This window comes from Malaclemys terrapin, chromosome 10, assembly GCF_027887155.1.
Source record: "Malaclemys terrapin pileata isolate rMalTer1 chromosome 10, rMalTer1.hap1, whole genome shotgun sequence".
NCBI lineage: Eukaryota > Metazoa > Chordata > Testudines > Emydidae > Malaclemys > Malaclemys terrapin.
Genome location: NC_071514.1, coordinates 1,668,892 through 1,695,906, shown reverse-complemented (window position 1 = coordinate 1,695,906; position 27,015 = coordinate 1,668,892). Strand labels below are relative to the sequence as shown.

General features: G+C 47.0%; 1 protein-coding gene across 4 annotated transcripts in view; it reads left to right on the top strand.

Annotated features, from left to right (window-relative positions):
* The window catches only part of FRMD5 (FERM domain containing 5), a 285,564-nt gene that overhangs the window by 224,350 nt on the left and 34,199 nt on the right, over positions 1–27,015 (top strand). For 3 of the 4 annotated variants that reach the window (XM_054042334.1, XM_054042335.1, XM_054042333.1), the window contains exons 5-7: positions 2,867–2,964; positions 7,542–7,665; positions 9,448–9,535. In XM_054042334.1, coding sequence (XP_053898309.1) covers positions 2,867–2,964; positions 7,542–7,665; positions 9,448–9,535 — 310 coding nt within the window. Of the gene's footprint in view, positions 1–2,866; positions 2,965–7,541; positions 7,666–9,447; positions 9,536–27,015 lie in introns of those variants that run through there. The other variant, XM_054042336.1, reaches the window with a different exon arrangement.

The following is a 27,015-nucleotide window of genomic DNA, read 5'->3' as shown; positions in this document are numbered from 1 at the left end:
AAGCTTAAATTATGTGTCCTGCACCATCATCTGCCCTTTTGTTCTTAAATACAGTCCATTAATTAACACCTGCAAGACGAAGAGATTTCGGGGGCTGGGATAGAAAAAGGAAGAGCTGTTCCCCTCTTTGGGTGACGGTAACAAATACACGTTTGGCACAGGCATGAGGGCTGGTGTGGGAAGATTTCTTCTGTAGGTCTGCGAATGGCTCATGTCCCGTGGCATGGCAGGGGCTAAGGTAGCTCTGTCTAGGTGTGGTAAAGATGATACATTGCATGTTAATGCTGCCTGCGGGCGTCAGGGCTGATGCAGTCTCTTCTTGCCCCCTCTCCGTGTGTCTTTCAAAATCAGCCATTATGGCAAAGGCAGGGTGTTGCATCAGAACGACAGTGATTTTTCACAAACACAGTTCGCTTTTTTCCCCATGTCAGTTCCCAGATATGCCATTGGGATGTAACAATTTGGTTGCAGCTGAGAACTCTCTATTTTGGGATCTGTTCTGGCCAATGAGAGGTCTCATCCTGTTTTCCACTACCCAAGAGCAGTAGCCAGCATCCCTGTGTTTTAATCTTCTATAAAATGGGCCTCCACCCCTGTCCACACCTCTCAAACCACACTTTTCTGCATTAATTCCTTCATGCCTGTAGATCTAGGGCTCCCACTGCTAGGTATTAATGTCTCTGCATTAGCCCTTTGTGTTGGAAAATTCTGGCTCCCAGTGCAATTTAAAGGTATAGGCCTACAGGGAAACCGTCCTGGGTCACCAAAAACGGCCCTCCAGAACTGGTTTAGGTGGTTAGGTAGAAATGGAAGATATATTCTCCCATCCGCAAACAGGATTACAGAGCGCACCTGACCCTCACCAGCATTTCTGTGAGATTTGGGTACATATGAATAGTACTCAATGCGGGGAGATTAGAACTTGAAATACATAGCGAAACAGCTGGAATGGTGACATGGATATTCATTCTGTAGGGTAGCAAAGGGTAAAAGCTAATTAGCTGCTAGGGGCTGGTTCTACTTATAAAGACATTTTTAGTCCAAATCTGCCATGAGATGTATGCATGAAACTAAGAGCAGGGCTGTGGCTTGCATTTGTCTCAGCGGTATCAGAAGGAGAATGATGGGGGTTATGATAGTTGGGTTTTTCTCAACATTCTTGTAATTTTATCAGTGAAATAATAACGCTCGCAGTATCAGAAATCTGAACTCAAGAAATCAAGCCTGGCTGAGGTTCTGCAGAATGGAAGTTAAATTATTTAAACATATTTCCAAGCATGCCAATTTACAATTTACTCCTTAATTACCTGAGTTATGTTTTACATCAGATTGTTTTTCCCAAATGTAATGAACGCCTTCGTGACTCAGTCTGAACTGCCACACAGTTACTTATTTTAAGTTTATTATCATACTATAATTTTTTGTCATATTTTGTTTTTTCTTGGTACTGGCTTTGATTTATTGAAATCCCATAAAATCTAGGAGAAATAGTACTGTCGAGCATAGGAATTGCTGATTGTATTGTCAGCTAATGACAGATGCCAAGGAGGTGAATGCTTACAGAGGGATCTAAGCTCTTAAAACGTCTCGTAGTAGTAATAATAATGATACCTGGCTGTTATATAATGCTTTTCAGTGTCACTCTCAAAGCATTTTACAAAGGATGTCAATATCAGTGCCCCCATTTTACAGATGGAGAAACCGAGGCACAGAGAGGGGGAATAATGTTAATGGACCTTATACATAATAATGTCAGTAGTTGTAACAGTGCTACTAGACCATCCACATGTACATGAAGGGAAGGAGAGGTTCTTCCAAGTGGGTGTTATATAAAGGTTTTGAGTTCCAAGGGTGAAGCGCGGGTTTAGAGAAGTTTAAAACCAGAACACTAGCCTGGACTGGGGACTTTGGCGCTACTACAGGACCAACAGTAAAAAAAACAATAATTAACCATTAGATTACAGGGATTTCGGTGCTACGCAGTTGGTGAAAGATAACTGGAAGCCATTATGCAAATCATACCCCAGTAGCCAATCAGAGTGAAGAGAACTGCATAAATAAGAAATAAACATAGTTGTTGGTCAGTTTGGCACAGCAAACTATGCTCTGATTGGCTGAGACCATTCCAATTCTGTATAAAGGGGCTTAAAGTAGGGTTTGGTCCTACCCATCTTGTTTTTGGCCTTGAGGTAAAGTCAGACATTTGCGACATATGCTCGTTTCTCCGGCCACAGCCTATGAATGTCAGAACTACAGGACTCTGGAGACCTCGCTGCCGTAGAAGCTGGGACTGTTGAAAGCCCTTGCTTACCTCACCTCTCTTTGGGCCTGATCCAAGCCCATTGAAATCAGGGAGAGGGTTTCCATTGATTTCAGTGAGCTTGAATGGAAATGAAGCAAGCTAGCGTTGAAGTAAATATTTGTACCAATGTTCCTTCTTTCCTGCGTTTCCTCGGGTCTTGTGGACGAGTCTCTCTGGAGTGTTCCCATTAAACGCACAGCTCTTAATCTCTGTCTGCAGCTCTGCTTTGTGTTATTAATTTCTGCGCCTGTAAGAAGGCAGGTAAGTGACTAGATGGTTGTGTCTCGGACCCGCACGACAAATTATGAATCAGATTCTTGTCTCATATATATGCATATTGCCTCTCCTGTGGACTTCAGCGGGAGTGGCACGCGTGCATCGGAGCCCTGAGAATTGACCCTAAATTGAGGATTGACTGGCAAATTAGCACTTGACTAAATCACAGCCGATGAATTTAAAGTGGAAGTGTCTCGATAAAGATTTTCTTTGAGTCACACGTTTAGGTAACTTAAGCATTGCTTAATAAAAGAAATAATTCAGAGCTAAGTCTGTTTCTCTCCTCAGGTATTTAGTCTTCCTGCAGATCAAAAGAGATCTCTACCATGGCCGCCTTCTCTGCAAGACATCGGATGCTGCATTGTTAGCTGCCTATATCCTTCAAGGTAATGCTTTGTGACAAGATAAATTTGCTTTTCATGCTAAGTACTGATTACATTATTTCACTTACAATAGATCACTGCACCTTGCATACAAATGTCATCTAACCAATGCAGGGCTCATACTTCAAGATTGTACTTGTGCCAGTACCACGTTGGTCTATAATAGAATTAGAATTGATAGTGTGATCTAAACTGTACCAGAAGCAACAACTCTGCCATCTATTCCTTCAAAGTTATTCCACCTGGATTCAGGTCAGTTGTGTCTGAATAAATGGCCCTTTGATCAACATTATGTGTCTAGTATTTTCCACTTGCTTCCATCTGAGGATCTCAAAGCACTTTACAAAATCACAATCTCCCTGTCAGGCAGATGGCTTTATCCCCATTTAACAGATGGGAAACTGGTAGAGAGAGATGAGGCACCATGCATTAAGCGACACCGATTCAGTGATAGAGCGAAAAGGGCATCTAGAACTCCTGATTTCCAGGTCAGTGTGCTGCAGCTACTAATCCACACTTCCTGTGTAACTAGGATACAGGGATTTCCAGAGCTGAAGTGATGCTCTCCCATAGGTAGGTAAGGCTTGTGGCCACATGGGACTCAGTACTGATTTCAGAGAAACCTCGTAGGTAATTTGAGATACTTGTCGGATAGAAAACACTCTCGTGTGTTGAGACTTACTACAGAAGCTTTGCCACATCCTCCGACATACCAGACCTTGGTGTCCAGACATGCATCAGTGCCGTAGTTGTGCTCCTAGGCACTGATAGATGCAATAGTACGTGATAACTGGTGCTTTCGAGAGTGTCACTGTCATGCTGTTATTACCCTCTGATTTGGAATCTCAAAGTTAAATCGAAGTTGCATCTGAAGAAGTGAGGTTCTTACCCATGAAAGCTTATGCTCTCAATACTTGTGTTAGTCTTAAAGGTGCCACAGGACCCTCTGTTGCTTTTTAAAGTTAAATCGGTTGGTCCTATCCTGATTTACCCTCCTCAGCGTAACTTTCTCCTTCCTGTCTTCCATCAGCCAGCCCAGTACTAGACAGCAAGTGAGTGTGGCCAGTTTTGGCAGGGTGATGCCTAGTTATCAGTGTAAAGACAGAGAAGGAAGCTTGGTTATATTTATATTTTTCAGTATTGCTTGAAACTGCAGTTATGGTGACTGGCTCTGTAAATCCCATCTCTTGAAGTCTTCAGATTAGGACCGGATGCCTTACTGAACGGTTTGCTTTAGTCAAACACAAGTTTCTGGGCTCAATACGGGAGTAACTGGATGAAATTCTGTGGCCTGTGTTATACAGGAGGTCCAACTAGTTGAAGGAATAGTCCCTCGTGGCCTTAAAATAGATCCATCTAAATCCAACAGACAGAGAAGCTAGATAAGAAATAGACTCATTTACTGAAAGTTGAGAATCACATTTGGTTTTTTTCCCTTGTCTGAATGAAGAAAGTCAGAATTCCTGGGTAAACGCTATTAGCTGTCGAAGTGCCTCTCTTTACAAACCTCAGAGAAGGGTGGATTCCAAAGGAAAGACCTGGTTTATGGAGCTTTACATTTTAACTAAGGAAAAATGAAATAATTGTTTTGTGCTTCAGCTAACAACATTAATGTCTGCACTGTTACCATCTCCCGGTCTCTCAAATATGTACACACCAGACAAATCAGCATGGATAGTCCTAAAGAGCCTCGCAACAAAATACTGCTCTTTCCACAGGAGTGACTGCATGTCCTTCCAGCGTGTGGCTTTAAAGAGGGACCCTACTACAACAAACTAGGGTGATCAGATGTCCCGATTTTATAGGGACGGTCCCGATTTTTGGGTCTTTCTTATATAGGCTCCTATTACCCCCACCCCCGTCCCGATTTTTCACATTTGCTGTCTGGTCACCCTACAACAAACACAGGTTTGTTAGTTGGGGGCACAAATGAACATGTCCTTGTGCAAATTCATTACTTTACATCAAGCTCATCAGCCAAGAAACAACTTGTCAGCAAGTCGCAGACAGGACCAGGTTGGTTGCACAGCTGGGCTGGGGGAAAACATCTGGAAACCTCCTGCTTATTTTACCGTTCCTGATCTTGCCAGTGCCCCTGCTACACAGAACACTGGATATCCCCAGCCCAAGACATGGAAAGGCCAGAAGAGGCCAACGCCCCTTCAGTTTGTGGAGTCCTCTAAAGGATTGAACAGCTGAAGGTCTGGGTTGAAAATCTGTAGACATTCTGATAGCACAGACTAGTATTAAGTTTGACTGACACTTCTCATAAGAAGACCCTGTTTTCAGTTGCTTATAACTTTGCCAAACTTTAACTGTTTGGGCTGAAATTTTCCATTCTGAGTGTCTGCCTCAGACTGGCTTTGTTTTGTCTGAAATTAAAAAAAAACCATCTGTTTCTGAGAATGAGACTAGGGCAAAACACCTTGTTTTCTCCATGTTAAAAAATTCTAGCACTCCAGAGCTTTGGACTGAGACTTTGGCAGCAGGGTGGCATTTGTGTCTGGGGTGTGCTGTTCGCCATTCCCATGAAATCTGTTCAGATTTGTCCAAGCCTTTGAAAAAGGGGTCCCTATGGAAAAAATACAATGTGACTGTGTCATTAAAGACTCTGTCATAATGCATGTGCATGAGAAAGCTGATTTAAGGTGACCTGGGCCACCTTACATTTGGCATTTCCTAACTTTTGAGTGCTTGACCTTGCAACTCATAGTTACATGGGGCTAATCATGTTCTTTTTAATGTAGTTTGTGTGTGTCATCACTGACCTAGAGCCAGGGATGTCCAGAATGACAAGTTACAGCTCCAAAGCATGAACAAGATATTTCATAGTAGACCGGATATTTTTTCTACAGTCACACACGTGTTTACAGTTCAATATATTTGAATTTTTCAAAGGCACTAATCATTAGTTTTGATGCCTCCCCTGTAAAATGCTAAAGGGGGGGAAATACACCTGTATTCCCCCCCCCTTTAGCATTTTACAGGGGAAGCATGCACATAACAGAACATCTGCATTTCACTAGGAGCCGCAGACCAAAGGAAATGGAATGGGAGAGAGAGAGGGGTCCTTTCCAGCTGAGCTGTGAGATGCTGCAGATGCAGGACTTTTGTGTAGCCTGGAAAGCAGATGTGCAGCGAAGTCGCATGAGACACAGGGATGAAATACTGTACTGCTTTGTTCAGCCAAGAGAGAACTATTATTTCGTCTCTTTTCTTTTCCCCTTTACTGCAGCTTAAGTCCAATTTGGATGTAATTACTGGCTGCTGCCCAGAGGGTGGTGAAGGTGGAGACGGGGCAGCTGCCTGGTCAGCCAGTCTCAAGGGAAAATCAGCCCGTTTCTTTCAGACGTATGAAAGGAGCAGAGCTGATTTCTAATCAGCTGATCAGACAGTGTATTGTCTCGGCTTCATGAGCAGCTCCAGCCTGGCAGATATATGTTGCACTGCTCCTCATCATGCTAATTGTTCTGGGGAGATTACGAAACACGCTCGAAGGTGTGATGGAGCTAGAGGAACCGGCTCGGAGCTATTCACCTGCATAATCCTCCTTGTTTCTGATGGGACCGTGGGGTCTAGAGGAGTTTTGCTTTGCTGAGGCTCCCACAGACATTCTTGGTGGGGCTGTGTGCTTGGCTCAGTGTCACTCTTTAGATTTTGGGTTGGGAAGAGCCTCCCAATCTCAAAGCAAACCTCGGGGTGGGGGAATAGCCACGTCTCGCCTGATCTCATGCTGGGGCCGTTGGAAGCCATGAATTGCACATGATTGGAGCAGGATTCCAAGCCCTGGTTCTCTTGACAGGGGCTTGAGTTTACTCTACAGAGTCATGAAGCTGGCCTGAACGTGAAGACTCTAAGTAGACATGGAACCCGGGGAGTGTCGTGTGATGTCCTTGTATTGAAGCAAACATTGCACGTGCCTGGGTGTTTAACGATTTGGAATGGGGTATTTTCCCTGATTGCTGGGCATTTCCTGGATTCAGGGTGGGTATGTTTTCTGTGTGCCAATTGAAGCCACCAACGTGGGTGGGTGGGGCCTGGGGTCTATCTGGGTGAGCCATTGGAGAGGGGAAGGACATGACAGGGAGAAGCTCAACGTAAGCTGTCTTCACCCACCCCCATCCTGCAGAGGACACCTCCCCATAGATTAAAGTGGTCCGTCGGGGATGCCACAGCTGGTAGTGTAGCTGCAGTGGAATCATGTCACTGGAGTTGCTGACCTGAGCCCTACCCCTGCAAGGCACTGAACATCCTCCATTCTCATTGGCACCTGGGGGTTTGAAGGTACCCATCGCTTTGGAGGATCGGCCCCTGGAAGGGAACTGCTCTGTATCCCATTGCCAGCCCCCTCAGCTAGTTAGCCCCTCGCTGTCAACTTCATTTGGAGAAGAAACAGTTTTCTGTTTCCAACAAAACCAACTGCCATGAAAACCCACAAACCCCCTTTCTGGGAAGATGCCCTTTGACTTTCAATATTAAACCATTTTGCTCTTTTAATTGCAGTTACTTCTACAAATGATTTCACTCCAAATGATGAAAACCTTGTTATTTCATTATATAGCCTTTCTTTCTTTTACTAGCCGAGATTGGGGACTACGACCCTGGGAAGCACCCAGAAGGCTACAGCTCCAAGTTCCAATTTTTCCCCAAACATTCGGAAAAGCTGGAAAGGAAAATTGCAGAGATTCACAAAACAGAACTGAGGTAACATTAACTTTGGGATTTAACGTACTGTACCATTTAAAAGGGGTCACGTATGTTGATTAACTATAGACTTATTGTATTTTGTTTACTACTATTCCTGTTTAGGGTTTTGAACATAACAGTTATGTGTAATGGGATGAGTAGCTTTATTATAAATAAATAAAGATATCCCATCCCCTAGAACTGGAAGGGACCTTGAAAGGTCATCAAGTCCAGCCCCCTGCCTTCACTAGCAGGACCAAGTACTGATTTTGCCCCAGATCCCTAAGTGGCCCCCTCAAGCATTGAACTCACAACCCTGGGTTTAGCAGGCCAATGCTCAAACCACTGAGCTATCCCTCCTCCCCAATACACTAAATCAGAAAAAAGAGTTTATTTTGGTAGCATGGTTCACATTTATTAAGAGGGAAAATAATGGAGATGTTCTTAAAAATTTATTAAGCACTATTAGAGGCATTACAACAAAAATAGAAATATTCTGGAAACAGGGCATGGCATCTAATACCAAACCTCTACTTGCTGAAATAGGAAAATAATAAAACTGCCTAAAAAAATTACCAAAAGTGCTTTAAAATGTAGATAATCAAAGAAGAATAAAAAACCTGAAATCTTTTTTTATTCATCTTCTCCACTGAACATCCATCCGATGAGATTTCAGACTGAGGTCTCGACCGTTTGTAGAATTAAAGAAAGGGCCTAACGTGGTCTCAGTGGAGTGCTGGGAATATCGTTTCCCAACAAAGGAATGTCGTTAGTTTGTAACAGAAATGTCTGGCTCAGGCAGTTTGTATCAATGGATTCCTAATATCTCCTCACACGCCGGGGCCCAGCTCAGGTGGAGTCTCTGACTTTTATGTATTTATTTTGCTGAGTCTTGAACTCGCCCCAGTTTAAGGGTTGATTAAAGATCCCATGGCTTTTTCTTATCGAGCGGGGATGGTAACTATATTTCATCCTGGATAAATATAGTCTGCCTTCCTAAATTCCCCCTGCAGTTTCAGCTGTCTGCTCTATTATTCACATCCTATTTTGGGATGAGGTGCTGTATAAAAGTAAGATATCCTCCTATTATGATATTCCCATTATACTAGCTGTATCTTTGTTTACGACATGTGACAAGCCACAGTCTACTACACTTCAAGTCCATTCTCAAAACTGTGTGAAGGTGACCCAGGCAATACGGTTTGCAAGGTTGCCGGCAAGATAAGACTCCAGAATGGGCATCCTGGAAACCAGAGCTAGTAAAGCTGTTCCTGTGGTGCTGGGGGGAAGGAGTAATGCGCTGTCCATGGTCCGGAGATAATTTATTGAGCTTGCTTTTACCAGCTCTCGCACTCCTAAGAGGGAGTTCGGTATTTGTTTTTAACCTCAGACACATGTATCGATGTTACGTCATTTGATGTGACATCATAAAAGGGACCTGAAAAACTGATATGAAATGGGCTGTTTTCAGCATATAATGCTCCGCAACCAAGTGAACTGCTTATCGCAGCCTGGGCTGATTGTATTTAATTAAACCTTACCTTGTGCAGAGGCTCCTTTATTCTGTTCCTTTTGAGTGTTGGGAGCCTGTCTTCTGTGCTGCTGAAGTCCAGCTTGCAGAACGGGAAGGACAGGCTTGAGAGCCGAGTCCTTTTACACGATCCTGTTTTAGATTCAATATGCTGGCTGAATGAAGTCAAAGGAATCTGCTTGATTTGATGCCCGGTATTGCTAATGGAAACAGTGAACATAATGACTGGTCCTGATGTTCACACCTTTCCCTGATTTTCTTTCCTCCAGTGGTCAGACACCAGCTACTTCAGAGTTAAATTTTTTAAGAAAAGCCCAGACCCTGGAGACATACGGAGTTGACCCACACCCATGCAAGGTAAAGCTCATCTCTAAAAGCTTTTTTCTTCTGTTAGATTTTCAGCCTTGCAGATGACTAGCAAATGACAAGTTGCAAAGGTTACATTGATTGGTTCCAAGTACAGCAATTTATCCTCGCCATCATAGTGCCTGACATGGCATTTGCAGGGCCATGCGATAGTGACATGTTCTGTATATGGCATGCAGGCCCTCTTCAAGGGATAGGCCTGATTAGCGGCCCCTTTGATAGCTTGGATTAAAAATGGCATAAAGGTTTGGTTCTGGGTGCTGCTGAGAAATGTAGCCACCAGAGTATTTAAGGAAACTACAGAAGAACCTCAGAGTTACTAACGCCTTGGGAATGGAGGTTACTCGTAACTCTGAAACGTTCGTAACTCTGAACAAAACATTATGGTTGTAGTTTACAACCGAACGCTGCCTTAATACAGCTTTGAAACTTTACTATGCAGAAGAAAAATGCTGCTTTTAACCATGTTAATTTAAATGAAACAAGCACAAAAACCGTTTCCTGACCTTGTCGAATATTTTTTTAACTTTCCCTTTATTTTTGTAGCAGTTTACGTTTAACACAGCACTGTGCTGTATTTGCCTTTTTTGGGGGGTCTCTGCTGTTGTCTGTGCACTTCTGGTTCCAACTGAGGTGTGTGGCTGACTGGTCAGTTCGTAACTCCAGTGTTCTACTGCATAGGAAAGTCAATCTAAATGAAGACACATGAAAGGACAATGTTTAATCATCCTTTGCAGCAACATTTATTTTTGAGGAAATGACAAAATGTGAGAGAGATCCATAGGTATTGATCCGCCACAGATGGGCTCAATTCCCAGCGCTCCCTGGCCCATAATTTAGTTTTTTTTACAAAATGATTTTTATTGACTTTGGTAACATGGTCATTTCATTGAGCTGTGATGTGTCCCATAGAATTCCATTGCATGTTTATGAATGTGTGACAGCATAAAGCAGACAGCGAATAAGTGCGTGACGTCAGTGTCTTTACCCTATGGGGGTCTCCCAGTTATTTAAAGTGAATTTATACAGCATAAATGCCTGACAGTGCAAGTAAAAGTGCTAATGTTTGGGCTGGGTTGCCTGCCCCATTCACTGGCATTGTCTTGCCTTGTGTTTTGGATTTATGAAGCAGTTAGCACTTACTACAGAGAGAGGCCAATGCAGAGTTGGGACAAATTAATTACTTTGTCAGCTCAGTTTTCTTGGTTTGCCAAACGACTGTCACCTTGGGCTATGTTAACCTAGTAGCCCTTGTCTTTCCTGGCTCAGCATTGGCATTCCCCACAGCAGAGCTGTACTTTACATGTTCCTCGCCTTTAGGCTCCCTTATGCTTGTCCCTTTCAGAAACGCTTATTCCCCACATCTGCTTAAAACTAGCCCGTCCCCAAAGAGTAATTCTCTAGCTGTCGCCTTGCTCTGGAGGTGGATATTCAGGGTGTCACTAGTTCCAAACATTGCTGAGAACACCAGGGCCACTGGTCAGGGCACTAGCCTGGGACGTGGGAGCTTCAATTCCCTGCTCTGCCACAGACTTCCTGTGTGACCCTGGGCAAGTCACTTAGCCTCTCTGTGCCTCAGTTCCCCCTCTGTGAATTGAGCTAGGGATAACAGCACTGCCTTTTTCGCAGGGGTGCTGTGAGGGTAAATACATTGAAGCTTGTGAGTTGCTCAGATACTGTGGTACCGGGGACCATGTAAGTACCGAGAGTAGGCAGATAGTAAGACAGCTGGAGGAGTTTCTCGAGTACTCTGCTCTGTTTGACTGTGGGGTGCCTCTGCCCACCATGGTGGTGTTGAACTCCATGGATAGGATCAACCAAGTTCAACACTTGTTAAGCCCCAAACTGTGGTGGACTCCCCCTTCAAAGGCCTTCTTTACATTAGCCTTTTGTCCTTCGATTTTCCCTCTGTTGCTATCAGCTTCTCGGTGGGAGCATCCCTAAAAGTGCTAGTTTCTGCCATTGGTGGGCTGAACAGCTGAGAGCAGCATGGAGGTGCCACCTGCGTTTTGGACACTGTTCCAACTTGCCCTCTGAAAGCAGGCCTACCCCGCAACCTGATACGTAAAACTCCAGCCACTTCCGACACCTCGTCTGCCTCAGCGAGATGGAGATGAAGCAACATTAGCAATAGTGGGAAATCTTAGGGACCATTTCCTAGCTGAGAAAAAAAAAATCTTATTCTTATCTTATTAGTGGAGATATCCCATCTCCTAGAACTGGAAGGGACCTTGAAAGGTCATGGAGTCCAGCCCCCTGCCTTCACTAGCAGGACCAAGTACTGATTTTGCTCCAGATCCCCAAGTGGCCCCCTCAAGGATTGAACTCACAACCCTGGGTTTAGCAGGCCAATGCTCAAACCACTGAGCCATCCCTCCCCCCAAAGGAAGTTCAAACACACTTTGTTAAAACAGGTTTAAACTTACTTGATCCCATTCAACATGTCCGGGGAACCACAGAGTTCAACACCCATTGAGGGGTCAGGGGAGCTGACTCTGACATAAGCAAAATCAACAACAGTCAGAAAGCCTGCAAGCTGTCAGTCACTCTGCACCCTGGTGTCAGTCAGTCTGTGGCCAGGATGTTTTGTTGGCATGTAGGGTGCTGGATGCCTACAGAAGAAGGCTAGTTAACCATCACACTTGCCAACATCCAGCAGAGATAGTGAGACGCTGCACCCTGGTGCTATCTCAAATTCTAATCAGGAGCCGTGACTATGTGGCTGTAGCCAGAGTGGAAAAAACATTGAAGTCAATTACACTGATACCCTGATGCTGAATACGTGAGAGTCACTAAGAGACCTTATTACAATGTGCCACCAGCACATAAGAAGAGCAGAGACATTAAGAGAGTTGCTCTGACATTTTCTTATTAGCTAAATAGAGTTCACTTGGGTAATTTTCTGGCCAGCATCCACATTAATGTTCCTACTAGAAGAGATGGAAGCAGCAAGAGAGATGCAGTGTAATAAATAAAAATGATCTCTCTTATCGTCGAGAGCATTACCAGGCTGGTAGAATCTGGGGCATGCTGCCCCCCCCCCCCGGGAAAAATGAGAAAAGGGGAATCATACTGATATAATTAAATAAAATCGGACTAGTCTCTGCACTGATGCCCAGTCTGATCAGCTACCTAATTTAAGGAGGAGGAGATGCCATCATCATCTACTAGTGATCAGACTCCGATCAGCAGAATCCAGAGGTATTCTCCTTCTGCCCATTCAGCTCTTGTTCCCTAGAGAGGAAAAGCTGATTAACTGATGGTGTGTCATTCCCGGTTCCAGAAGAGCTAACACTGGTTCACTTAGAAGCAGGAAGGGTTGTTTTTTTCCTGGGCTAACAACCACCTCCAGTGTGTCACATTTGAGAGATTCAGTTATGCAGGTGCTTGATACAGGAATAAACACGTGAAGTATGGAGATGGTTTGATTTCAGTGGAGTTCTATTGGAACCCTGCCTTCCCAGGCAGGTTTTCAGACCTCCCTGATTTTCTGCCAGCATGCTGGCTGGCTTCTGGGCAGCCCACGTGCCAAAGTGCCCCAGAGATAACCCCAGGGCTCCGAGGGTCCATGGCTCTGGGGCAGCCAGGGCTCCATCCCCTTCACAAGGAATCCTGAAATGTTTAGTTTTCGTTCCAAATTGGAATGGAACAAAATTCTGGAGTATTGAACCCCTCCCTGAAATGGAATGCCCCCTCTCCGCACAGCTTGGCTTTTAAGTCAGTGACTTTACTGTCCATGAAGTAATTTGGAGATTTGACCTAAGGATTAAATCCAGTTTGGCACAGAGCTGAGGCATCCTGCAGAGACTGTCTCTGTGGTATCCAGTGGCACCTCTTGATGGAGTCTCCTTGATATTCAAACATTGGTCACTGTCCTGCCCCCAGTGAGGTCAGTGTCAGGACTGCTGTACTCTTCAGAGGGAGCAGAATCAAGCCCATTAACATACACAATCTGCACTTCTACAAACTGGCAGTTTTCCGGCCTCTTGGTCTCTCAAACTCCACTTGATTAAGTTGTCCAGTGTCTGGTGATAGTGACTATAGAGAATTCGCTGAAAGAGCCTCACAGTTACTTTCCCCTTTCTCCCTTCTTCCCACTTCATGGCCATCACATTTAGGGTATGTCTGCCCGACAGCTGGGAGGTGGCATTCCTGGATTGGGTAGATGTACGCACAACGGCTCGGCTCGAGCGAGTGCACGAAAAATGGCAGCGTGGCCACAGGTGCATGGGCGGCAGGGGATTGCACTCGGGCAGCCAGCCCAAGCCACTGCCCGGGCTGCTGTGGCCACGGTGCTGTTTTGAAGTTCTAGCTCGAGCAGAGATGTTGTGTGTACCGCTGCCTGAGCTGGGACTCTATCCCCCAGCTGCTGTGTAGATGGACCCTTCAACTCAGGGCTCTCTGGTCATATCCAGACACTGCTGTCTGCACAGGTCTGACGCTTCTGGCTAGTGTTAACTAGAGACAGGAATTTTAAATCCATCCCATATTTAGCCTGATCTACATGAGAAAATTAGGTCAGTTTCACTACATTGCTCAGGGGTGTGGAAAATCCACTCCCTCCTCTCCCCCCCCACCCCCGAGCAGCATTGTCAAGTTGGCCTATGTCCCCATGTAGATCATGGAGGTAGATTGCCCCTGCTGATGGGAGAACCCCCCGTGTCAGTGTAGGTAGTGTCTACACTGGAGCGCTGCAACTGTGCCACTGGAGCGTTTTAGTTGTAGACAAGCCCTCAGTGTTTTGGAACTTGTTGTTTTTAAATCATTATTTTAATTAATTATGACGTGTCATCGATCCAAGCCAATGCTGGGCTGTTAGTCTGGGGGAAGATGAACGTTACACATCACTGGGACCGTGAGCTTTCATTTCATGTGACTGCAGCTTGGTACTTGAAGCAGCAGTCCCTGCAGCCAGCCTCTGGCAGTATCAGTCATTGATATAAACGTTTCGGTATGCGACGATGATAGAGAGAGACGTCCCCTTGATCTCGCCTCTGTGGAAATCTTTCTCTGGGCCTTCGTCCGTCGCTTTTAGAAGCCTTTCCTGTGAATTTCAGGAAGCAGGATCATGATACAGTTGTTTCCCCGCTCCCTTTTGGGCACGTTCCCCAGTCTCCTCTCAGTCTCCCAGGCCTGTTCACAATTGCTTTGCAGCATTTCAAAACTCTCCACAGACTTGCTGCTTTCCCCCCCCACTCTGACCTGATTACATCCATTCATACTCCTTAACCGGCCGCTCCAGCCTTGGCCTGTGCCCTATCGCCATCCCCAACGGGGGGCCGCTCTTTTGTGGTTGCTGTCTCATCGGTCTGGGACGCTCTCCCTTCCTCCCTGTGAGACACGGGCTCACGTTTTCTCTTGTCAGTCCCACCTCTTTGGCTGAAGACACTGAATCAGTCTGCGGGCTCCTGTTGGAACGCGGCTGTGTGAAGTACGGGTTTTGTAACGAGCTGTGATTGCATGGGTTTGTAGAAACACGGCCAAGGTAATGGAGACAACTGAGGCACTTCAGAATCCTTGGGAAGGTGCCCCTGGATTTCTTCCAGGCTTTGCCTTTTTATGCTGCATGCCAGCTGCAGTGCCTAGGCGGTAAAAGGAGGAAATGGTACACATGCCATGGGACGGTGCCCACTCTGGAAAAGCACAGGGCCCGAGACTCACGTACTCAAAGACCATGTCTGTGCTACCAGTGTTATAGCAGCGTCGCTGTGTGCTGTAGGCATGCCGTGTCAATTCTTACTGGAGATGCAGATTACAGCCGTCGAAGGGGTTTTCCTTCATGTGCAGGAACTCCACCTCCCCACATGACCGGAACGAGCTCGACAGACGTGTTCTTCCATTGACCTAGCTGCGTCTACACTGGGAGTTAGGTCGCCATAGTGACGGCACTCAGGGGTGTGGGTTTTTCGCACCCCTTAGCACCGTGGCTGTGTCAACCTCACTTCTATGTGTAGACCAGGCCTGAGGCCAATTTACATCACTCCTGTTCTCACACCCACTTTAAGTCCCCTTTATACTGTCAGAGGTGTGTAGATGAGAACCAGGCACACGATGTTTAATTTTCTTCCTGGTTTAGTTTGTGACATTGTACCAGTAAAGGAGTTCACCTGAGCAGGTAGGGTTTTGCGAGTGTGTGGGGGCAAGGAGCCCGTAGAGGGAGCTAGAGTATAACTGGTTGCTGGCAGGTTGTAGCAAGGGACCTAGGCTGGCAGGTAATATTAGCAGAGAGCCGTGTGAGCATTAAGGTCCTTTCTCCAACACACGGGGGGACAAGCTTTGTTGTAAAAGATTCTTACTGAAATAACACTGTTCCCTTTCTGTGTACTTCAAAAAGTGCGTGTGTCTGCCTGCCTGATTTGACAGGGGGACCCATCCTCAGACTGTCAGAGTGTGAGTGTGTAAGTAAGGTGCCCGGGGACTCGAACACTGTTTCACCAGTGACATTAGCAGTTTGGGAGCATTCCAGCAGGGGAAGTGGCTGCGTAATCTCGTCAGGGGGCAAACTCATTTCTAAACAAAACAAATTCTTTGAGAAGATGTGAATATGTTAAATCTTAAGAGTCGATAGATAATAGAAGAAAAGTGGGAATTAAACATATAAATCACTTGGCTTTTTACGTAGTCCTTGACTGAAGAATGTATTCAACAAGCAGGCAGAACTATGGGAATGGTCAGCAGCGTGGCCTGTGTGAAGTGTCTTTTTCGATTATCCGTAGGAGTCAGGAATCACGGGAGTGGAATATAAGAGTCCGACTGTGAAGATCATCTCTTTTCTGCAAAATCATCATCATCATCAAAATCTCTTTCTGACCCAGCTCCGTTCCCAGTGACACTCAAATCCTGTCTCAGTTCAGTATGCTAAATCTTTATGGAATATTCCATTCTGCCAATCCCCTCCTCTCCCAGAGGTTTATAGAGATACATTAAACATTAGATGTGAATCAGAGGAAAATTAAAATGGGACTGTGCTGTGAGAAAGCATTTATCATATTGGGCTGCTCTGAGATTTGTTGTCTGACAGGAACAGTGCTACATCACGGATGGTGCATTTAATATTTAATCTACTATTTAAAAGATGCTACATTTAATTTATATTAATGTGGACCATTTTCTTTCTGTGACTTATATGTTTAACTTCTATTTTCATTTTTTTGGCTGCATCCCAATCTTAGTTGATTTGTTTCAGAACGTGTAAAAAAAACGAAAAACCCCAATAGCATTTCCCCTAATCCCTTCCCATCTAGCCAAAGTGCTCAGGGCACCAAGCCAAGGAATAAAGACAAAGTGTAACCATTTCAAAAGTGCTTATGTGATTTAGGAGCCTAGATCCCATTGAAAATCAGTAGGACATAAGAGTCTGTGTGAGGAAATCCGGCCAGGGCTGCCATCCTTGCTCCTATCCCCTTCTCCAGCCGAGGCGATGCAGCCCAGGTAAAGGGGATCGACCTGGCATCCTGCTGTCCCTGCAATTTATGGCTTCCAGGGTGGTCCTCTGACATAGTGCAGAGCAGCCTTGGGAACTAGCCCTGGGACCAGGGGAAGGGAACGGTGGCACGAAATCACCTTTGTATCCCCAAATCTTGAGCTGCACCCGACACTTCAAGGCTAGATCTTGGGATCTGGCCCGTGGTTAGGGAGTATTCTCTGTGTAGCAACGCTTCCGTCCTGTCGGAAATAGAGCCTGGTCACAGTGGAAACACACAGAGATCTTTCCACTTTCTCAAGCTGTGTCCAGAATCTCAGACGTGATTAGTTTGGGGATTTATGTGTCGCTTTGTGCAGGAGATTGGGTTGAGGTTGTTCGGAGAATGCTTTTTACTTTTGACCATTCACCCTTGTCACACTGAGATGGATTTCACTCTAATCTGGATTTAAAACCAATTTGTTCACTACTCAAATTCTCGCGATCTAATCAGAGAAACTAGCTGCCAGTATGGCTTTGACATGTATTTCAGGTGACGTCCTCTCTGCTGTGTGGGGCTGAAACACAAGGACAATAACTGAGATTTGTGTTGAGATGATGGAAACACCCTAAAATGTTACAACTGTGCAAATCAGAAAGCACCGATAATGCTGTAGTCCCTGAGCAGGAGGTGGGCTCTGGGCTGCAGATCCTGGTTAGGGCTGGTGGAATCTCCCCACCCCAGCTTTGCTGATATTTTCATGTGCTGTTTGCTATCAAACAGGGCTTTGGATTTGGTATTGGTATGGATATTTGCTAAGCCAGTCTTGTCGCTTGATGTAAATATTAAGCAATCCTTAACTGATGTAAATCAGCATCACTCCTTCTACCTCCATAGCTCACCTTGGGCATGACGTCTGGTAAGGACAGGTTATACAAGCAGTCTACTTTCCCCAATTAATGTGTGTTACACTGAATAAGTCAGTGCACCCATAAGCATGGGGGTTGTCTCCTGCGTCCTTGCATGGCACGGTCAGAAGCCATCGCAAGCGCCGTGGGTAAAAATAATAAACCCATCACTTGAGTGGATTGATAGAAAGAGAAAGCTTACACCTGGAGCAACAGCTCAACACCTGGACATGGAATCAGAGAAAATCCAGCCTGTCCGAAACAATAACGCTGAGACATCTTGGGATTTTAGCATGATGGCCACAAGAGCTAAACACTGACATCTTCATGTTCAGCGCCGTGTACATCTCTTGTAAATTGACTCCGAGCTGTAGTGCCTGCAGTCACGGGAAATGCTCTCCTGTATTCCCTGCATTTCATGGAGCAAATATAAGCCCAAGAGGTGCCTCCACGGCTCCGGCTGTTTCTGAGGATCTATTTCTGAAAAGCGCATGGGGGGCGTTTAGGGCGTGATGCTGTATAAAAGGGTGATGGCTGGCCGGGCTCACTGGAGAAGTGCGTGGGGAGCGAGCAATAGGCAGGGCTGGAGCACTGCACCACCAGCATGTTACTAACAATAACCAGATTTACAGAGTTGCACTCAGAGTGAGCACCATGGCTTAGGCCTATAGGTTACCATTCTCTGAGTGGAAGGTAGCCAAACTCACCAGAAACTGGCCACGGGGGAGAGCCACAGCTTTATGGCCTGATCTCCTGGAAGCCCTGCGGCCCCTAATCCTCAGACGTTGGGCTCTGGGGGGGGCTGTGGGGAGAGATACTGGAGGATTGTTCTTGAGTAGCCCTCAGTGGGGGCGGTCCATAGCTGCGTAGGCTCCTCTGATGCTCCTCACAATTTCTCTATGGCAGTGGTCCCCAAACTGTGGGGTGCACCCCTCGTGGGAGGCACAGAGGAATGTTCAGGGGCACAGGGTGCAGGGCCCAGGCCAGCCTCCACGTGGGGCAGGGAACAAGTGCCCCCTAGATCAGCTCCACTCCGCCCCTGATCCACCGCAGCCCAGCTCTGCCCCCAGCTGCAGCTCCGCTCCGCCCCACGCCTAGCTCCGCCTCCAGCCCAGCCCCGCCTCCAGCTCAGCTCCACCCCCAGCTGCAGCTCTACTCCGCCCCCTTCTCCACTGCAGTCCAGCTCCGCCCCCAGCCCAATTCTGCCCCCAGCTGCAGCTCCACTCCGCCCCTGCTGTGCCCCCTGCTGCAGCTCCGCCTCCATCCCCTGCTCCGCCCCCTGCCCAGCTCTGTCCTCATTCCCCCTCCACCCCCAGGCCAACTCCGCCTCTAGCCCCAGCTCCTTCCCCATCCCCAGTTCTGTCCCCAGCTTCGCCGTCAGCCCAAGCTCCTCTGCTGAGCCGACTGTGCAGTAAAGGGGGGCAAGGACAGATTCCATTACGGGTGGGGCTGGGGGTGACAGGCAGAGTTTGGGCACCACTGCTTTATGGAACGTGGGGCAACCCCAGGTGTGATAACAGGGCTCGGATAGAACAGCGATGAGGGTCACGTATGTACCTCGGGGCGGGGGGGGGCATACGCAGCCCTGCCAATGAACCAGTGTGATGGAGACTCGTGACGTTCCCTGCTCCCATGTGGGCTTGTCCTGTGTAGGGGATCATATGGCCTTTAATGACTGCCACAGTGCCTGGGATTTTTGTGGGGGATTGTCAGCTGTTCTCAAACCCAGTGTGTTATTTGCCTGTGGTCGCCCCATGGCACTGTGCAGTTCTCTAATTACACGCCGAAGCTCTTCTTTATAGAGGCATTGAGAGGTGATCTGTCCAATAGAAATAATGCCCTAAACAGCCGGACCCCACAGTGCCCACGTGAGCCTACAATGCTGCAAGCATGATAATATTTTGTCCAAGTTTCACCCCAATAGCACCATCCCCTCTGAGCTTGGCACAAGGTTAGTCTTGTGCTGAAGCCTGCCGATGATTTCAAGAAGCAATTAGCACTGTCCGTTAAGCACTTAGTACTGTCCATTAAGAGCTTTTTGATTAGAATGAAAAATGGCTTCATTTCTGCGCGCTGTGTGCCAACAGGAGGCCTTCCAGGTTTGATATTAAAAACGTGAGAGCTCAATGACGGCTGCAATAATTGCTGATTATACGCGGTTATGAGGTTTTGTGATAAGGCCAAAAATTCAGATCCGGATTCCAAGCTCCCCCAAGTTCCAGGGCGAGGAGATCCATAGGCCAGTCTCTGACATTGTCTGTGCAATGAGTGAAGGATGCCAGCGGACAGCAGAATAACCCATCGGTGAGCACAACTAGCCCGCAAAAGTCTCAGCCGTGTCAAGAAGGGGTAACAGTGTAGTGTGATGTAAGAGGAATAGCTCGAGGGAAGGCATGGAGATGGTCCTCTCTCACTTGCTGTGGTGTAGATTTGAAGCCAAAGGAAAGTCTGCACCTTCTTTTACATTCCTGTGCTGCCGAGACCCCAAACAGAGATCAGTGGATATTTGGTAGCAGTTACGATGTCAGAGTAAACTTTCTCCAGGGAGCTATCAGCAACTTCCTGCTCTCATTCAGCAAGCAAAGGGATCTGGGCCTCTTCTGAGTTAACAATTACACTTCCCTCTTACGCAGAATTTAAATAAGGAGCTTTGATTTTGATTTTGCATTTAATCAAAGTGGCATTGGCTAATGGATTCAGATACGAGTGCTGGCATATTGGCAGCTATTAATGTTTTTCCCCTTCATGAATCCGTGGTGTCCATGTTTTACACCCAGAGCTTTCACAGATGGCTGTCTCCGGGTGTCGTATGCAGCCATGTCGGTCCCAGGACATTAGAGAGACCAGGTGGTGAGGTAATATCTTTCATTGGAGCAGCTTCTGTGGGGGAAGGTACCAGCTTTTGAGGTCTGTGTGTTACCTCACCTGCCTTGTCTCTCTAGCCGTTGCCTGATAGTTCATAAATACTCCAAAGGAACTGTCATGTTTTAAGTAACATGTCTAAAAAACAGATGTGACCCTCCTAATGTAACCATGACGTCCTATAGCATCAGTAAATAATTGGGGCTTGAAGAGGTGGAATGACAGAACCTCTAAATCGGGAGCTTTTGCAAATATTCAGCAGCTGCAGCTGAGGACAGAGAAATGTTCTGCGTTGGATGGAAATAGAGATCACAGCTCATGACATCTCAGCGGATTACTAGCTACACCCGCCTTTCCAATCTTAACATTGCCCCTTGTTATTTGCTGAGATAATAACAAGTTGTTGTTATGCATTGAATAAATGATATGCTATTTATTTAATTAGATCTAAAGATTTCAAAGCCAGCTTATCCCAGGAGTGCATTAACGTGTGACAGGGCTCCATACATTTTCTGCCTTTACAGCCTTTTCCCTGATCCTGGGACGAGGGCCTCAGAGCTGCTGTAATTTGTACAATGTTGGCTGGGGATCACCAGAGCATGACACCATCCAGCAGTTACCCCCCCGCTGTTCCTCTTGCCCCCCACAGATACAAACCGATTGTATTGGGGCTCAGGGTCTGAGTCAATGTGCTGTGTCATTTATGCAGGTCTAAGTAGACCTTGCTAATGAGCATGTTTTACCTATAGTGTTTGCCGTTTAATGTTTGTCATTTTGATCATAAGAACGGCCATACTAGGTCAGAACAATGGTCCATCGAGCCCCGGGTCCTGTCTTCCAACAGCTGCCATTGCCAGATGCTTCAGAGGCAATTAACACAACAGGGCAATTATCGAGTGATCCATCCCCTGTCGTCCAGTCCCAGCTTCTGTCAGTCAGAGGCTAGTGACGTCCAGAATATGGGATTTCATCCCTGACCATCTTGGCTAATAGCCACTGATGGACCTATTCTCCAGGAATTTATCTAATTCTTTTTTAAACCCAGTTATACTTTTGGCCTTCACAACATCTCCTGACAAGGAGTTCCACAGGTTGACTATTCGTTGTGTGAAGAAATACTTCCTTTTGTGTGTGTTAAGCCTTCTGCCTATTAATTTCATTAGGTGACCCCTGGTTCCTGTGTTATGTGAAGGAGTAAATAATGCTTCCTTAATCACTTTCTCCACACCAGTCATGATTTTACAGACCTCTATCATAGCCCCACTTAGACATCTCTTTTCTAAGATGACCAGTCCCAGTCTTTTTAATCTTTCCTCGTATGGAAGCTCTTCCAGACCCCTAATTGTTGTTGTGCTTCTCTGTACTTTTTCCAATTCTAATATATCTTTTTTGAGATGGAGTGATCAGAGTTGCATGCAGTATTCACGGTGTGGGCGTACCATGGATTTATATAGTGGCATTATGATATTTTCTCTCGTATTATCTATCCCTTTCCTAATGATTCCTAAAATTCTGTTAGCTTTTTTCGCATGTTGAGTGGACGTTTTCAGAGAATTATCTGCAATAACTCTAAGATCTCTTTCTTGAGAGGTAACCGCTAATTTAGACCCCATCATTTTATATGTATAATTGGGATTATGTTTTCCAATGTGCATTACTTTACACTTATCAACAATGAATTTCTTCCACCATTTTGTTGCCCAGTCATGCAGTTTTGCAAGATCTCTAAGAACATAAGAATGGTCCATCTAGCCCAGTATCCTGTCTTCCGACGGTGGACAGTGCCAGGTGCGTCAGAGGGAATGAACAGAACAGGGCAATTATAAAGTGATCCATCTCTTGTCATCCAGTCCAAGCATCCAGCAGTCAGAGGTGTAGGGACATCCACATCATGTGGTTACATCCCTAATTATCTGGGTAATTTTGTACTTGGCCACCTCACTGTTCACCCCTTTTTCCAGATCGTTTATGAGCATACTGAACAGCCCTGGTCCCAGATCCTTGGGAGACTCCGTTATTTACCTCTCTCCACTGTGAAAACTGGCCATTTATTCCTACCCTTTGCTACTGATCCATGAGAGAAGCTTCCCTCTTAGCCCATGACTCTTTGCTCAAGAGTCTTTGGTGTGGGACCTTGTCAAAGGCTTTCTGAAAGTCCAAGTACACTGTATTGACTGGATCACTCTTGTTCACGTGGTTGTGGACACTCTCAAGGAATTCTAGTAGATTAGTAAGGCATGATTTTCCTTTACAAAAGCCCTGTTGACTCTTCCCCCAACAAATCATGTTCATCTATGAGTCTGATAATACTGTTCTTTACTATATTTTCAATCAGTTTGCCTGGTACTGAAGTTAGGCTTACTAGTGTGTAATTGCCAGGATCGCCTCTTGAGCCCTTTTTAAAAACTGGCATCATATTACCTGCCTCCAGTCATCTGGTACAGAGGCTGGTTTAAGCAATAGGTCACATACCACAGTTAGTAGTTCTGCAATTCCATATGTGTGATGGGTTTGTCTGGTTACTTATGTGTGTTAGAGTGATGGGATAGGGAACCCTGGCATTGCGGCAGTCCCCAGCTGCTGGATTTGCCACGAACCAGCCCTGTTGTTTGGGGGAGGGCAAAGGTTGCTTTTGACTACTTCTCTCCTCTGGGTCCTGTGCTGGGCTGGACCCAGGTGTTGAAAATTGGGCTTATAGTGGGGAGCTGACTACAGCCTTAGCTGTGGCATGACTCCACAATAAACCAGTGCCTGTGTCCCCTTTCTGCGGTCTTTGAGTGCAGCCCCTCAGGCTTTATGGCCTCTCCTGGCTTGAGGTGCACTTCTGCAATTCTCCCACTCCTTGACCAGGGCCTAGGTACTACATCCCACCTATACAACTGCCTTACCCTACAGGGCTGACGGGGTTTGGGCACCTGCAGTTCTTCCTCTCAGGGGTCTGTGACCAGTGATACACAGAGTCCCAAAACCACCCCTTAAAACCAAGGTATTGTTTATTTAAAGCAGGAACAAAGCATTAAAGATGACAGGCTTTTAAAATCACAAACTGTCTATTACCTAGAGTCTCCCTATCCCATGATGGCGACCTAGCAGGCCTCGTGTTTCCACACACACACCCCACTCCCTCAGTGGGCTCCAGCGACCGAGCCTGGTTCCCTCCTAGCTCTCTTTATCTCCCTGAGAGAGTGCTCCTTTTAAAACCCACCCGGGTTCTTTGTTCTCCTGTGTTTGCAGGGCCTTGGTAATCTCTGGCTGAGCCAGAGGTGGAGACAGAGCCATCAAAGCAAATAGTTCTGGCCATTATTAGGTGGCTATCTGGAGCCATTCATCTCCTTCCTGCCTGTGTCCAGACAGACCCCCCAATGTATTCATACAGCAAACCCTGTCCCAATAGCCAGGCCAACACACAGCGCTCAGACATGTACAGGGCAGCTCCTTGTTCGTCACAGCATTCGCACAGTGACAGCAGTATTGTAACCCTTCTGCCCATCTAAGTTGGCAGCAACAAGGGCCGGGTTCTGTAGCTAGGGGTTCCGTTTCAATAACGCAGTACAAAACCGGCTCGAGCCCCCACCCAGTGACAATTACATACCACCCCCTGGGTGCCTCTAAGAGGCAATACTTCCCCTCTCGCAAGCACGGAGTCTGAGTGTAGCAGAAAATGTTTAATAACATGAGGTACGACATCAGCATTAAATTGAAAAAAAAAAAAACCACCAAAAACAGGATTCCTACCACAAACCATGAGCAAAAGACCCACCCCAGCAAATTGGGCTGTGTCCTTTCCCTTTGGTTCTTGAATCCAGCAACCCAAAGATCACCCAGAGTCCCCAAAGTCCAACACCCCCAAAGTCTCTTGGGTCCAGCAACCACCCAAAGTCCCAAAAGTCCAACAACCCCCAAAAGTCTCTGTCCCAGAGTGCAGCCCCAGAGTAAAAGGGGGTACGCTGGCCATCTCTCCGTGGGGTTCCGCCACAGCCTTCACCACAAGTCAGTCCCCTTCCTGCCGTCCCACAAACTGCTCTGCTCTACAAGCCGCTCCAGCCGTCCCTGCAAATGGCTCTGCTCCACTCACTGACCTGCGAGCCACTCCTGCCGTCCCCACAAAGAGCTCCGCTTGCCATTCCTTGGGTCACTCCAACCATCCCCGCAAGACTCCACGCCGCTCCTCCAGCCATCTCTGAAAACTGCACTGCCAACCGCTTAGAAATATAGCTTCAGGCTCCCCCACTAGTTAACACAGCATTCAGTGATCTCAGTAACGAGCTCTTTTGTGATTTCAGCTCATAGTAGGGGAACCCCAGTGCTAGTGCACCATTGGCCCAAAGTGAATTCAGCTCAGCAGCCTGTAACTAGACTCCTAATGGGATCAAAGTTAGCTCTGACATTCAACAGTGGAGAGAGAAGATGGTGCAATTGGTGTTTCAGCCCCTCAACGGAGGCCCATACTATCAGGTGCAAATACCTGTCCCCATCCTCTCTCAATTCATTAGGTTTTGTAACCCATGCCCCTTGTCAAGCAAGTGCTACTTAGTTAATGGTGAATCCTTCTGTCATACAACAGTTCCACTGGCCTTGATTCACAGAATCAGGGTAACAAAACTTTATTCTTCCTGCCCCAATAACAGAGAAACTGGGGATCCCACACCAGCCAAAGTAACCACTTTGAGTTGCTGTTGTTTCATGCCAGGCGAGTGGGTGTGCCTATGCAAACCAGATCAGCCCCTGGAATTCTTTTCCACACTCGCCATAATTCACCACCAGATGTCAGGGTAGAGCTCATCCTGACTCTGCTTACAGTATTATGAGGAATTTCAATGTGTCAGTAACATCAGGACTGTCTATAATTCACACAGATCATCAGAAATTCCAATCCTTTAAACTCCTCCACAAACCCCCTTTCCCCAGATTCCTGCTCTCAGTACTTCACTCTGCTAACCTGCCATCTCTAATCCCTCCATTTCTATCCCATACTAGCAGCCTAAACAACAAAAGCTAAGATTTTGTCACAGATACTTTTAGTACCAGTCACGGACAGGTCATGGGCAATAATGAAAAATTCACGGAAGCCCATGACCTGTCCCTGACTTTTACTAAAAATATCTGTGATAAAAAGGGGGGGCCTGGGCAGCTGCAGGGGGACTGGGAGCTTCAGGGTCCCCCTCCGCTGGCGGCTCCAAGCTGAGGGGGTCCCCCCTGCCATCTGTGGCAGCTGGGAGCTGTGGGGATCACCCCTGCCACCTGCGGGGAACAGGAGCTACGGGGGTCCCTCTGCCGCCCGTGGTGGATGGTAGCTGCGGGGATCCTCTTTGCTGCCCACGGTGGCCAGGAGCTGTGGGGTGCTCCCACCCCCTGGGGTGGCAGGGGTACCCCGCAGCTTCCAGCCAGTGCTGGCTGAAGTCACTGAGGTGTTTGGAAGTCCTGGATACCATGACTTCCGTGACTAAATCGCAGCCTTAATTATCATGAATGATAGACGACGAGGTAGTTCATACTATGATCGTTGCTGGATGAGGAAACATTTAGGGAACATTTTGCATGCTGATCATTCGGTCCGTCTGTTGTATGCAGGCAGAAACACCTCAGTGGGTTAGATTCTGCCTTCCATTAAGACCACGTCGTATGGCTTTGAACCAAGGAATGTGTTCAAAGAACAGCGAAGAAGTAAACTAGATCCACATTTTCAGAACATTCCAGAACACCCATTTTAAAACTCTGTCTGATTTTTACCAGACTTCCCAGCAAAACGGTACCTTGAGGTGACGTGAGGCCTACAAAATCACAGTCAGATCAGGGTCTTGTTAAAGAAGTTAGGGCCAATGTTCCCTTCGACTTTTTACATCCCTGTGCGGAATGAATTGTGTCATGTGCACCAATATGGAGGTGATGTGTGAGCGGGGGTGGGGCCAAAGGGTTCGGAGTGTGGGAGGGGGCTCTGGGCTAGAGCAGAGGGTTGGGGTGTGTGGGGGTGAGGGCTTTGGGGTGGGGCTGAGGATGGGGGTTTGGGGTGCGGGAGGGGGCTCGGGGCTAGGGCAGAGGGTTGGGGTGCGGGGGGGTGAGAGCTCTGGGGTGGGGCTGGGGATGGGGATTTGGGGTGCGGGAGGGGGCTCTGGGCTAGGGCAGAGGGTTGAGGTGCGGGGGGGTGAGGGCTTTAGGGTGGGGCTGGAGATGGGGGTTTGGGGTGCGGGAGGGGGCTCGGGGCTAGGGCAGAGGGTTGAGGTGGGGGGGAGTGAGGGCTCTGGGGTGGGGCTGGGGATGAGCGGTTTGGGGTGCAGGCTGCCCCAGGGCTGCGATGGGG